The sequence below is a fragment of the Gossypium hirsutum genome, chromosome A02 (genome assembly GCF_007990345.1).
Source record: "Gossypium hirsutum isolate 1008001.06 chromosome A02, Gossypium_hirsutum_v2.1, whole genome shotgun sequence".
Classification (NCBI taxonomy): domain Eukaryota; kingdom Viridiplantae; phylum Streptophyta; class Magnoliopsida; order Malvales; family Malvaceae; genus Gossypium; species Gossypium hirsutum.
In genome coordinates this window covers 107,691,315-107,705,045 of record NC_053425.1, presented here as the reverse complement: position 1 = coordinate 107,705,045, position 13,731 = coordinate 107,691,315, and the positions used below count along the sequence as shown (strand labels likewise).

Genomic DNA, 13,731 nt, shown 5'->3' with positions numbered 1-13,731 from the left:
TAAACTAGCATACAAGTAATGAAAAGTCAAAGAAATTGAATACTCCAAAATGTTGGGCCCCTCCATAGGGAATTAAACCTAATGGTACGACTTGAGGTGATGGGTAGAAGGATAATGTACAGACATGGTAGCTCTACTTGTAAATTCTAATGAAAGTAGTTATATTTCAATGTCGAATTCAATGAAATAATAAATACACAAGACACAATCAAAATAGGATAATGTTGTTTACACTTTTTTTTTATATGAAAATATCTTATACCATCGATTTCCCATATTTTCCTCAAATTTATCGGTCAATTTCGTATTAGTATCGGTCGTATCAATCAGTACATCTCATTCCGATAATAAATTAAAATCTTAATTTATATTTTTCATTTCGGTTTGCACCAATTATATCAGTGTTTTTTAAGAAGTCAAAAAATTTGAAATGATACATTAAAATATATCGATACCAAAACGCATCAATACTAGTGGAAAAAATGATATATTGATCGAAATTCATCGAAATTAAACTCTAAACTCAACTTGAACTTAGTAGCAATATAATTGACTCGATTAAACTTTGAATTTAACGCCAATCAACTTGAATTTTTTAATATCTCCTAAATTACATTTCAATTTGTTTTATTTTTCTTAATGGTGAAATCAAAAAAATTCATTGAGATGTGTATTGATTATGATTGGTACAAGTATCTTGTAAGCCTTCTCAGATGGATGGTAACCATCCCAAAAAACATATTTTGAGGCATCTGGGCATGAAAGAGGGATGCTTGTAGGGTTGCAAAAAATACTAGCTTCTATTAGTCCAGTGCCACAGCATCCTTTTGTTGCTACTTCAAAACCTGAATTCAATGGACAACATATTACTATATATCAAGCAAAAAAAAAAAAAAAACTCGGGTTTTTTTTATATTATCCTTTTCCTTTTTTTTTTAATAAGTTAGATCCAAGTTACTAATCTACGTGCTTTAAATATGTTATACTTAGGGATGGCAATGGAACGGGGCGGGGTGGATATTACTAAATCCACCACCGCTTCACAATTAGCACGCTCTGCTCCATCACCTAGTACACTCGACTATAGATGTATAATCTTGAAAACTACTATTTACTCCATTGATGTTGAATTAATCCATCCCTACTTTGCTCACCCCATCCCACCCCACTTTAATTTAATTTTTTAAAATTTATTTTTATTGTTTTTAATTTTTTAAAGACAAGTAAATATTTGAACATAAAATATATGAAATTTTTTTCCTATAAATCCACCCGCCTCGCCATGCATCTAATTTTCAAAAAAAAAATCCACTCCATTTAAAGTAGATCAATTTAGAATTTATTGAGCAGTTTGAGTTTTGTTTTCCCTAATTTTATATTCTGAGATAGTATTTAACACTAAAACTAAGAATTAGGCTGACAGAATGACACAACACCCTTAAGATACTTCGAAGATTAAATTAGAATATTTTAAAGTTGGAATCTAATTTAAAACTCAAACCAAGAGATCAAGTGAAAAAACCTTTTATTAAATGATAGGAATGAGAGAGAAATTTTACCATATTTTGCAGGGTTTTGGATGAGGGAAAGAAGAGGATAGTAAATGTCAAGAAAGATGAGCTTTGTGTCAGGCAAAGTGTAAACAGCTTTAAGAGAATCTATCACACCAGAGAGCTTGGCATTGTAGGCAATTGCCAATTGGTTCTCAGCCTCATAGCAATCCCTGTTTTTGCCTCCACCTATGGTTCTTTGAGATGGCACACACCCTATTGGTGGCAACCCCAACAACCCTATTCTTCTTGCTCCTAATCCATATAAGTCCTGCAACATAAACCACCCATGGTTTTAGCTTCAAATTTTTGGCCCCCAGCTCATACAATCAAAGCTTAAAACTTCATGTATGTATGTAGGTATGCATGTATGTATGTATGTAGGTCTTGCATATGCAGGTCCTGCAAGATTTTCCCACGGTTTTAGCTTCACATTTAATGCCTCTGGCTCATACAATCAAAGCTTAAAACTTCATATGTATGTATGTATGTATGTATGTATGTATGTATGTATGTATGTATGTACCTGCAAGAACTGATTAGCATAGCGGGCGTTGAACTCTGCATAACCATTGATATCATAATGAGGTCTCCTAAACGGAGTAGAAAAATAAGTATTTGAAATATCATTACTGCCAGTACACACTATATATATAGCTTCTGAAATTATAGTTGCAGCTCTCTCTTCACCCACTCCTCCTTTTATCTTCTTTATACATTCCTTGAACAGCTCTAACTGACCCGACATCGGTATTACATTCTGCAAACATCAAAAAACAATGAGATACATACGTATACGTATATGTATACATATACGAACACGCACATGTACGTGTATGTGTGTATGTATATACCGCGGTTTTTGCAGTGAGAGGATCATATCCTGCAGCACCAGAGGCAAAACTAACACCAGTAAGGAGATCTTGTAGCTGTGTTTTTGGATCAAGATAAGCAGGTACCAATCCCTTAACACCAAATTCTTCAGCTGCAAATAGAAATATTATTTTTTAGTCCCTGACAATTGTAAACACTAAGCTGTTAAAGTACCATGGAGGCAGGGGTTTGATTGAATTTTGCCTCATCTACTCAAAAGATGGGCAAATTAATTCTTGTAAATTAGAATAAAGAGTAAATTGGTTATTTTGTTAAAAATTCTATCTATTTTTACTGCTATAAACTGGTCCATGTATGTAATCACATGTAATAATCTAATTATTCCGTCAGTCATGCCAGTTTTAAACAGTAGAAATAGATGCAATTTTTAACAGAAATGATCAATTTGCTCTTTAATCTAATACACAGGGACTACTTTGCTCTTTTTTTGAATAAAGGGGCAAAATGTGAATTGATTCCTAGTACAAGGACCTCTATGATACTTTTTCCAACACTAAACACATACATATGCAAATCAGGGTATTATTTGGATACTCTTCAGGGTTGGTCGGTTTCTTCGAAGTGTCGTTCGTTACACTACTCATTCTAACTCCTCAACAATTGAAGATATTGTCTCTTGGGGAGGGTTTTGTCTTCACTATGGTTCTCGGCATAGCATGGGAGACAAAACCCTCCCCTGGGAACAATAACTTCAGTCGTTGGAGGTCAAGCCATTTGTCCAATTGATGACATTTCAGAGACTTCTCTCAAAGAAACCGATCAACCCTCAACAAATATACTTGTTTTTACCTATAAGATCAGAAGGAACTCTGCCATTCGAGAACCGTCCAGTCGGTCCATCCTTGAAATCTCGACCGTAAGGTAAGAAATTGCCTTTAGCTATAGTTGGGAGATTGTTGTTGTTACCTGGATCAACAATTGAATCACCAAACACAAAAACTGCAGTTACAGTTACATTCTTAGGCAATACCAAAGCTGCTTCATTTACATGACAATTTAGAACCATAAAAAGGAACAAGATGATGGTCCAAAAACATGTTTGAAATTGAGATAAAAAAACCATTGTTTTTTTCTATTTCGTGGTTACATAATCTCATTTCTAAATTTATAGAGGCAATTTCTTGGCTTGCTTATATGCTGTCATGGTGGTTGTGGATAATAATGTGATATCATTTATTATATAGCTGCACATCATCATTATCTATTGGGCCTCAATAAAATTTTAGGTTTGTTTTTTAAGCATGGGCCTGATTCGGTCCAAAAAATAGGACTAAAATTTTGTTAAATTCGACATAGATAAAAATACTAAAATCCGAGTCCGGTCCTACCGTATTAATTTTTTTATGTAAAATAAATTTAAAAAATATAATAAATCAAATACACTAAAATATTAAAATAAATGTTTCCAAACAAATTGAAAATAAATTTAAAAAATTATTTATACTTAAATAATAGCAAAATTAACAATAAAATAAGATTTATTCAATATCTAAACAATAACAAAAAAAATAGTAGCAATATAATAGCAAAATGACACAAAAACAACAACAAAAACAGTGAAAGCAACAAATTTTTTTTTTTTGCAAATTTAGATTGGGCCCAAGCAAAAAAAAAGCTTACCTAAGGCCTGTCCCATTTAGAAAATGGGTCTATATTTTTGTCTCAACCCTTCTACTTTTTAATCGGACTTTCGGTCCGAATCGGGTGACTCGACCCATAATTAAGTCTAATTATAATAGATTCATAGAGCAATTAACAAATAATTCCACTAAGTTCTAAGCTTGGGTTTAAGTGTTACAAGGCCGAAGTTAAAAATTTACTTTAATAAGAGCCAAAAATGAATCATAAATTTTACGGAGATCAAAAAACAATTTTATTATCATATTAATTTATAATTTCATAAAATTTAAAGAGATTAAAAGACATATTTACCATCTTGGGGAAGCCAAGACCATTGCTTGTTCCTTTATCTACGCCCATGCATATGAGCATGCATGTGGCAGGATTATGGAGCAAGGGACTGGCCAACCTAAAGTTTGACCCATTAAATTTTATAAGGTTATTTGTTAGTATAACATAAAATTTTTTGCCCCTAATTTTTTAAAAACTTTTTTAAGAACTATAATCCAATAAAATAGTGAAATTCTATTTTAACTTTCATAAAATCATGTAATTTAATTTTGGCCCTAATTTCACTATTGGTATAGAAGATTTATAAAGATTATATCTCTTATCTGTGCTTTTGATCAGAGGGGGCTGGCAGAGGACCCGACCTCATTAAAATGAAAAAGTGTTGTTTAGGTCCTTTAGAAATTTTTAAAATTTTAATTTAGTAAATGTGAAATTACACTTTGGCTCTTTTAAAATTATAAAAAATTAATTTAATTCTTTAAAAACTATAAAGATATAGACTATTAAAAATTAAAATTTCATTTCAGCCACTGAAAAAAGTTTCTAACTTCACCCCTACATCTAACATGGATATTAAAAAAAAAAAAAGAGAGTTGGAATGACATAGTGAGTATTATGGTGAAGTAGGGACAGGGGGTTATTTGTCAATGTCTAAATGCCAACTTTATATTAATTTAGGAACATGTTAACCAATAATAATAGCGGAAATTTATTGAAATCAAATCAGCGATGAATCTAGAGGGACAAAAGTTAATATATGATAAAATTATATATTAACTCTTCAAAAAATGAAAAATATTTTATTTAATCCCTTCAAAAAAAATGATAAAATTATAAATTAATAGAAAATAAAATTATACATCCACCTCACAAATTTTTTTATTTAATAATAAATATACTAAGTTTACCCATGCCTATAATAAGATGATAAATTGCTAAATGTATTTTAATTTGAAGGTTCAAATTGAGTGTAATTATTGATTTTATTGATTTCAATATATATATTTAATAATTTAATTATAAATTGTATCATATCTGCTCTTTTTGACATAATGTTTAGAATTATTCAAAATTCCTCCTCAACCCATAAATAGGAAGATAATGTGCTTTAGCGCACTCGAATCCACGTCCTCTTGTATTGCCAAAAATGTACATGTCAATCGAGTTATGACTCAATCGGCATTTTATATATATATTAATTGAATATAATTATAGTTAATTATAATCTTGAATAAAACTATCTTTATTGATCATTACATCATAATTAGTATTTAATAAAATCATAAATATAAAAGTACACCCCTCACCTAACTTTATTTTGGACTAAATTGTAGAAAAGATCAACATTAATGTAATAAAAAGAATTAAATAAGCCTAAATTGTAATAAAATTAACATTTATTGTATAACAATGTCTTGAAATTTTTTTTTTCAATTCTAGTTCAATTCCGAACAAAATGTTTTATTTATAGTACCATGAAAATTTTAAAAAATATTAATTTTGTTAAACAATAAATGGCTTTTTTCAAACAATAATTGTTAATTCTATTTCAACTGGGTCTTATTTAGTTCTTTTTAATAGCATAAGGACTAAATTGATCTATTTAATAATAGAGAGAATAATTTGATTAAATCTTATAATAAAGAGACCTCTCATATACATTCACCTTTTATTATACCTTAATAATGGACATTGAGTCGAATGTTGAGAAGCTTGATACCATTAAGCAAAATCTCGAGTTCGAGTTATATAGATGAAGAAAACAATATTAAGAGAATTTATCTCAATTACAAATTTGACTTAATTCGATTCTAAATTTAATCGGATTCAATGTTATAACTAAATATTAGAAGACGTGACTAATATATATCCTAATTGGACCTTGAATCCATTAACTTTTTTCCTATTAGTATTACTCAAAACCCAACCCATTCATAGAAGCACCATACCAAAAATTTAGATGAGATTTTGTCTCGATATTCAACTTGATCAATCATTAATTTTTAAGCTTGAGACATAATGAAAATACTCAAAGGTGATTAAGCTCATTGATCAAATTTTATACTTAAACTCGATTGTATTCAAGTTCAAGTTTATTCATACTTTAAGTTCTTTAGGTTTTTTTTTCATTGAAATAATATAAAAAATTAATTAATTACGAAAATAGTATAGGACCTAAATTATTTTAAAAATGGAATGTTTTCTACAGTAATATTGGGTGCCGCCAACTTGTCAGTAGAGGTGTGCATGGGCAGGGTTGGACCCAGGCAAAATTTTAGGCACGTTTTCTAGGCTCGAGTCCAGCCCAGCCTGAAATATGAGTCTAAAAATTTGTCCAAGCCCGACCCGAAATAATATTTTTAAGCCCGAGCCCTGCCCGAGCCTATATTAATTTTTTTTAGCTTATTTCATTAAATAAAAAATTTTAAAATATAATAAATCAAATATATTTAAAAACATAAAAACTAACATTAAAACAAGAAACAAATAAAAAATGAGACTAAAACAATTCTTAAAATAATATACAAATTGAAAATATAATAAAAAGTGGTTATATTAAAATTTAAAATAAAATATAAATATGATTAAAAATAAAAATATATATATTTAGTATATAATTCGGGTCGGGCCTCACCCGGGCCAAAAAAGGTTTACCAGAGGCTTGGCCTGTTTTTCAAACGGGCCTCATTTTTTTGCCTAAACCCATATTTCGGGCCTATATTTTTACCCGAACCCTCTCATTTTTAGGGCGGGCCTTCGGGCCTAGCCAGGTAGCCCGGCTCATGCGTACCTCTACTTGTCAAGCAGCACCACCCTAAATTCAACCCAATCATATGCCAATTATTCTCGAAGGAGGATAAAAATAATTTTTAAATGGTGTCACTTGACATATTGGCAGCATCAGTATGAATTTTTTTTAAAATATATGTATTTTTAATTTTATACATAATAAAAAAACACACATTACAAAAAAAATCGTGGTGCCATCTGATATACTAACGGTATTGGTTTGATTTTTATAAAAACAATAAAATTCTACCCCGTAAAAGAAAAGCTAAAAAACAGGTCAAACCCTCTTTTTCTCTCTTTTGGGTTTGGAGTTACAGGGAATTACAACAGATGATGTTTAAAAAAATCAAATTGGTATCACTAAAATGTCAGGTGATACCATAAATTTTTTTTATCATGTATTTTTAAAAAAAATTATATTGGTGCTGTTAATGTGTCTGGAGACACCACATAAAAGATTATTTTTTTGTCTCTGAGAATGATCGACATATGATTGAGTTGAATTTAAGGTGGTACCACATGATAGGTTGATCATACTCGATATTATTGCAAAAAAACACTTCAATCTTCGTAAATAATTTAGATCCTATACTATTTTCGTAATTAATTATTTTTTTATATTAGGCTAATCAAATAAGAACAAACTCTGTATACATACTATTTCTCAGTCCATAATTCTAACTGAGAACTTTACCCAAAAATAAACATCTACTTCATTCAATAATTGTAAGTAAAGCTAAGCAGTTCATATTGTTAAACTAGAAAGTTCCAAATCTGCCGATCAAGTTTACAGACTCCTGTGGCAAAACTTTTATATATATAATAACATGGTGGCTCTAAAGGCAATCGAAGTAACCAGAAGATCCCAGGTTCATCTTTCTTCTCATAATCAATCATAAGCCCCAGATTCCATTAAAAACCTCAAGAAAACGATTTCTTCCACCATATCTTTCACTACAAATATAAGCACACGTCGTAAATTTTTAGCATTCAAATGCTTTAATGGGTTTCCTTGATTCTGTCTTTGAATTCTTCGACTGTGATTGGCCAAGCCATAAAAAGCTCAAAAAGAAGCCACTTCGGGTCTGCAATGGCGATTCAACTTCAACTTTCTACTTCTTCTTTTTAAATTTTTTTTGTTAAAATATTCGTTTTTATTTTTTGCAGACAGTGGAGATAAAAGTGAAGCTGGACTGCGAAGGATGCGAAAGGAAGGTGAAAAAATCAGTGCAAGGCATGAAAGGGGTGACGCAAGTGGAGGTGAACCCTAAACAAAGCAAGCTCACGGTGGTGGGTTACGTGGATCCCGATAAGGTATTAGACCGGGTCAGGCATCGGACGGGGAAGAAGGTGGAGTTTTGGCCTTACGTGCCTTACGATGTGGTGCCGCACCCTTACGCACCGGGGGCGTATGATAAGAAAGCGCCGCCTGGGTATGTGCGGAATGTGGTAGGAGATCCTCAGGCCGGTGAGTTGGCCAGGGCTACCTCCTTTGAAGTGAAGTACACTACCGCGTTTAGCGATGAGAACCCAAATGCCTGTGTCATCATATGAAATATTATGAACCTCACCATTGTATATGGTTGTGCTTTTTTTAATCTTACTTTTTGGACGAGTTTTTATTTATTTATTTAATCTTTGTACATTATTATTAGCGTGCTTTTGTTAGGAAAATGTTGGATCCCGCTTTGCATTTTGTATATTATATTAGAAAACGAAAATATATTTTTGGTATATTTTATTATTATCGATACCATGTTGGAATTGTGGTGGTTTGTGATGGTTTATATAATGGATGAGGAGTCGTAAAAGATAGTATATTCGGGTTTTCTAATAGGTTTGAGCACGAGAAGTGAGAAAGTGATGTTTGAGGGTATGAGTATAGATAAAGATTCATTTTCTTGGTCTCGAATAGGGATAGCAATGGAATGAGACGAATAATACTAAATCCATCATTTTCTATATTAGATTTTTATCTTTTTAATAGTTTATATATATAAGGATAAAATGATAATTTCATATAGTGAAACAGGTTAAGATAGGGCAAACAACATGTTAAGACAATAGATAAATGTAATGTACGGATGACAGATATTTATCCTTGACACGAGTGTAGTCCCACAGTACGTGTTTGTCATGTTATAGGTTTACAAGGTAAAGGACTTGCAAAATCTTGGCCTCACAACTTCTTTACTAGCTTCTACCTCGCAAGCCTATAACATGGATTAGTAACATCTAAAAATAGAGAAATAACATTATGTCAAATTAAAGTATAAAAATTAAATACCAAATTTGAGCATAGTAAAATAACCATACCGTATTTGGACCTTTGATTTTGTATACAACTTGTTATATTAACAAGTTGTTACAATACAACAAATGAAAAGTTTGGACCCACAAGATCCAAAACACTCGGCATAACCAATTGTATACAAGAGAACAAATCAATTAGTAAGGCAAGCAGTTGTCAACTGCATTAGTAGAAGGTGTTCTGTTGCTCAACCAACAAACTGATCACTAGTTAGATCAATGAACCAACAATATCAATCAAACACACAGACAAACAACAACAACAAAAATCGAACATTCTAAAATATCATAAATATCTTAAGTACACCTTCCTCTCTTTAAACTTCTCACTCATTGCATTTAAGCTTAATTTCCTTGCTTTTATCTTCTACCACATATGTGCAAAATTAATTATTGTCTAGAAACATAAATTTTCACACATTATTATGTACTTATTATGAAAGAACATAGTTAAACTAAGTTTGGTCCAGTAAACACAACTAAAACATAATATAAAATAATATAGATAAATAATAGGGCATTTTAAAATTTATATATATATAAATTATTTAAAAAATTATAATATGAAAATAATATAAATATATGATGTATTTTATCTAAGTTGGTGCAAAGAGGAACAAGAAATCTTATCCATAAGACGGTTCAATTACGGTAGTCAATAAGAATAGTATCTCTCTTGTTCCCAAACAACCTCCTAAAACGCTTTACATAAAAACGCCGTCGTTTCACCGCTAATTTCCCTAAAGAAGGGGTCAAATTCCCTATAAATACCCCTCTTGGCCATTTCCTTCACGTTTTGGATCCAAAAAGCCTCTCCTTCTCTCTTCGATTAGATCTAGAAAAGAGCGTCTTCTCTCTTCAAACCCTAATCTGTGAATCGTCCCTCTTTTAATTAGCTTTTTTCTTTTTCAAATATTTTTCGGGTTTTGGCGGGATAAATTCGGGGTTTTCATTAATATCGCCCAAAGATTTTAGAGTTAAAAATTATTAATTTTTTTTCCGTTTCTTGATCCGATCCCGATCTTATTCGAGCTAGGGTTACGTTTTTCCGTTTATTGTTGTTGTTGGTGAATCAACAGATGTCTCGGTGTTTTCCGTATCCTCCACCGGGGTACGTAAAGAACGGAATCCGCGATGAGGCACTAATTGAATCGATTAAGGTTTGTTGAGCAAAATCCCTCAATCGGGTTCAATGTATTGTTGGGTTTTTTTACCCCTTTTTGCTCGACTACTACTGCTGTGTAATTCGATTCCCTCGGTAGCTTTGCTTTTTGATTGTATAGCGAAAGGACCAGAAAGTTTGTATCAGAGAGTTCTAAATTCTGATTAAGATGTTTACTGTTATGTTATGGATATGAAAGCTGTAAAAAGATTTATAAATGATCGAGAGAAATTTCTTATGTAACCGTTCCCTTAGCGCACTGGCTGTGTGTTGGTTTTCTGGGTTTCTTGTAAAATAAACGGAGATCTTTTAGTGAGTTAAGGTTTAACTATTGAGAAAATGAACCCAAATTATTCAAGAAACAAAGTGATGCTGATTGTTTATTATTAGTTCAGTATCAATAAAGGAACTCTGTGAATGTGTAATGAAGTATATTTATATTTGGGTGTGCAATTGTATGGAAGTTCTACTGAAGCTTAAATTTGAAACTGTGAAGATATAAGCTAGAATTTTGTGAAATTGTGTTTTGCACATGGTGGAATGTTGCTTGAAAATGAAACCTAGCTTGTGCTAAAGCTGCATGTAAATTTTAACTGGAGACTGGAACAAAAAATCATGCAAGTTATATAATGGGAATCATTTAACAGATTATGAAGCTTATATCTTCAATGAGTTTTTTATTCATTAGTAACAGTGAAAGAGTCCCTCTTTCACTTCGATTTGTTCTTGCTGCACATTGGTTCTAGGCCTGCTTGTGTTCTTTCACTACAGTTTAGCTTCTTCCTTTGTATTAGCTAGAATCTAGTGAAATTGCATTTTGCCCATGGTGAAATGTTGCTTGAACATGAAACCTAACTTGTACCAAAGCTGCATGTAAATTTACTCTGGAGAATGGAACAAAGAATCATGCAAGTTATATAATAGGAAATATCATTTAATGGATCATGAAGCTTACATCTTCTGACTTTCTTTTTAATTAGTAACATTGAAAGAGGGACACTTTAACTTCAATTTGTTCTTGCTGCACACTGGTTCTAGGTCTGCTTGTGTTCTTTCACTAGTGGTTAGCTTCTTTGTATTGGCTTCCCCTGTGTGCTCATAAACTAACACTTGCTCTTGTAATTTGAAAATGAAACCTAGCTTGTACTAAAGCTGCATGTTAATTGCACTGGAGAATTGAACAAAGAATCATGCAAGTTATATAATGGAATCATTTAATATACTGTGAAGCTTACATCTTTGATGAGTGTATTTTTTAGTAACAGTGAAGGAGGGACAACCTCACTTGTATTTGTTCTTGTTGCACATTTGTTCTCTGCCTGCTTGTGTTCTTTTGCTACTGTTTAGCTTCTTTGTATTGGCTTCCCCTTTGTGTTCATAAACTGACACTTTGTCTTGTAATTTGAAGATTAAGAGAGAAGAAGAGAAGGCCAAGAAGGAAAGGAAGAAAGAAAAGAAGGAGAAGAAAGAGAAAAAACGGGAGAAGAAAGAAAGAGATAAGTCTCGGGACAGTGGTGAAGCTGAAAGTAAAAAGCGTGGTCATAAGAAAAGGCATAAAGACGAGAGGAGCAAAGAAGATCAAAAAGGAGGAGACCGTCAAAAGAAAAGAGAGAATGAAGTGGAATGTTTTGAGAAGAGTACGCTTACTGAAGAACATGGTCAGGCGGTTGGACCACAGAACTCTTCCGATAGCACCCTTAACAGCAGTAAAAGACAGAAGCTGAGCTCGCCTCCAGACAGTGGGCAAAATCCTGGTGAGTGTGTTTGTATCTCTTCCTTTCCTGAGGGAGGCTGTTTACTTGTTGGGTTTGTTTGCTTCACATGGGCACTGATGTTGTGTATTCAAATTGTTATTATTAATGTGAAGGAAGCATTATCCGGATCCGATTGCCTTCCCAAAGGCATAAAGATCCTGAAGTGCTACCCAGCAAGGAACAGCCTTGCTCTACCTCAGGAAACACTGATGAGGCCTTTGTTCAACGGGTGCATGAGCATGCTCCTAGACCAGGCAAAGAACTGGAAGAACAACCTTGGTCGACTTCAGATATTAAACGCCCGGAGCTAACTTTCAAGCTCGGCAAAGAAAAAGCTTGCTCCTCTTCTCGCACATCAGAAACTCTTGCTCATAATGCCAAGGTGCCAACGCTGTCAAACTTGTGTACCACTTGCCCTACGAAATTAGCTTTACAATTCAAAAACCTTGTGGAGGATTGGGTTATGCCTACACTGCAAAGCGAGTCAACCAGTTCTGGCGATGATGACTGGCTGGTTCAGAAGAAGCAAAACCTCAACACTGAGGTTAAAACCCACAAAGATGGAAATCTTAACTCTAACCAAATGAGCTCGGCAACTTGGCCACGTGCTTGCTTCTTGCCCGAGGCCGATATATACGCATTACCATTCACGGTACCGTTCTGAACTATATTTTGCATAGGAGAAAAAGGCATGCAAAGTGTGAGAAACTAGAAAAAAAATAGTGGTTAATTTTAGTTCATGGTGCTGAAAGTGTGAAGGGTTTGTTGCCAGCATTTCAGCTCCTTAATTTCGTTTCAATGTTGGGAATTAGGACCCCCAATTTGAGGAGAGGATAAATTTTGTGCGGCGACCCCTTAGAAAAAAGAAAAAAAAGATGGCTACTGAGGGCTTTTTCTTTTTAAACCATTATTGGTGAAAAAAGAGAAAGAGGTTATTGATGTATTACAAAATTCAATTCTTTCTAGTAATATGGGTATCGCTCTTTGTTCATATGATCATGTTGAACTTAATTTCCTATTTTCTTGCAATTCATCGGGGCTTTTGTGCTTATGGTGAATATGATGCTAGTGAAATTGAATAGTTTTTTTTTATTAATATGACTAAATTAGTGTTATTTTATTTTGAAATTAAAATAAAAATTCATGTTTTAAATTGTGTATTAAAACAAAGAATAAAAATTTTAAATATCGATTTAATAAAAAAAAAGGATCATTTCTTGTTCACATTAGTTTTTAGTTTTTGATAATTTTCTAAAATACTTAGGATTGTTACAAGTTAATATATATGTATATAATTCAAAAACTAAAATAAATCTAATTGCCAAATTAAATTAATCCTAACAAAAGAAATTAGGTTTAC

The 13,731-nt window shown here is 32.5% G+C and overlaps 3 protein-coding genes and 1 long non-coding RNA gene across 6 annotated transcripts; 2 read left to right on the top strand and 2 right to left on the bottom strand.

Moving 5' to 3' along the window:
• Positions 1-558: 558 nt before the first annotated feature.
• LOC121203551 (GDSL esterase/lipase EXL3) lies at positions 559-3,592 on the bottom strand. 2 transcript variants are annotated; one of them, XM_041081283.1, is made up of 5 exons: positions 3,234-3,592; positions 2,405-2,535; positions 2,077-2,310; positions 1,560-1,821; positions 559-845 (listed from the first exon to the last, which is right to left on the bottom strand). In XM_041081283.1, exons 1-5 carry the CDS (start codon positions 3,505-3,507, stop codon positions 649-651), a joined length of 1,098 nt encoding a protein of 365 aa, XP_040937217.1. In that variant the 5' UTR covers positions 3,508-3,592; the 3' UTR covers positions 559-648. The 2 variants fall into 2 exon arrangements, with proteins under 2 accessions (XP_040937217.1, XP_040937222.1); XM_041081288.1 differs by having other exon boundaries at positions 2,197-2,310; positions 3,234-3,590.
• A 3,335-nt stretch (positions 3,593-6,927) lies between these two features.
• LOC121209791 (heavy metal-associated isoprenylated plant protein 27) lies at positions 6,928-8,892 on the top strand. The gene is made up of 2 exons (XM_041081282.1): positions 6,928-8,228; positions 8,313-8,892. Exons 1-2 carry the CDS (start codon positions 8,148-8,150, stop codon positions 8,697-8,699), a joined length of 468 nt encoding a protein of 155 aa, XP_040937216.1. The 5' UTR covers positions 6,928-8,147; the 3' UTR covers positions 8,700-8,892.
• A 1,350-nt stretch (positions 8,893-10,242) lies between these two features.
• On the top strand, positions 10,243-13,362 carry LOC121209788 (splicing regulatory glutamine/lysine-rich protein 1). Its single transcript, XM_041081274.1, has 3 exons — positions 10,243-10,615; positions 12,026-12,371; positions 12,485-13,362. The coding sequence occupies exons 1-3, from the start codon at positions 10,535-10,537 to the stop codon at positions 13,033-13,035; spliced, it is 978 nt and encodes a 325-aa protein (XP_040937208.1). The 5' UTR covers positions 10,243-10,534; the 3' UTR covers positions 13,036-13,362.
• LOC121209789 (uncharacterized) lies at positions 11,219-12,026 on the bottom strand. Of its 2 annotated transcripts, none has more exons than XR_005904906.1 (2): positions 11,573-12,026; positions 11,219-11,501 (listed from the first exon to the last, which is right to left on the bottom strand). It is a non-coding gene; the product is annotated as an uncharacterized lncRNA (long non-coding RNA). The 2 variants fall into 2 exon arrangements; XR_005904907.1 differs by having other exon boundaries at positions 11,219-11,468.
• Positions 13,363-13,731: the final 369 nt, after the last annotated feature.

Excerpts from the sequence above, each read along its gene's own strand:
- LOC121203551 (XM_041081283.1), bottom strand. The coding sequence starts at position 3,507 with ATGGTTTTTTTATCTCAATTTCAAACATGTTTTTGGACCATCATCTTG. Across the intron at positions 2,536-3,233 it reads AGTTCCTTCTGATCTTATAG|CTGAAGAATTTGGTGTTAAG; the intron begins GTAAAAACAAGT and ends TTCTATTTGCAG. Across the intron at positions 846-1,559 it reads CCAAAACCCTGCAAAATATG|GTTTTGAAGTAGCAACAAAA; the intron begins GTAAAATTTCTC and ends CATTGAATTCAG.
- LOC121209791 (XM_041081282.1), top strand. The coding sequence starts at position 8,148 with ATGGGTTTCCTTGATTCTGTCTTTGAATTCTTCGACTGTGATTGGCCA. Across the intron at positions 8,229-8,312 it reads TCAAAAAGAAGCCACTTCGG|ACAGTGGAGATAAAAGTGAA; the intron begins GTCTGCAATGGC and ends TATTTTTTGCAG.
- LOC121209788 (XM_041081274.1), top strand. The coding sequence starts at position 10,535 with ATGTCTCGGTGTTTTCCGTATCCTCCACCGGGGTACGTAAAGAACGGA. Across the intron at positions 10,616-12,025 it reads CACTAATTGAATCGATTAAG|ATTAAGAGAGAAGAAGAGAA; the intron begins GTTTGTTGAGCA and ends TGTAATTTGAAG. Across the intron at positions 12,372-12,484 it reads AGACAGTGGGCAAAATCCTG|GAAGCATTATCCGGATCCGA; the intron begins GTGAGTGTGTTT and ends ATTAATGTGAAG.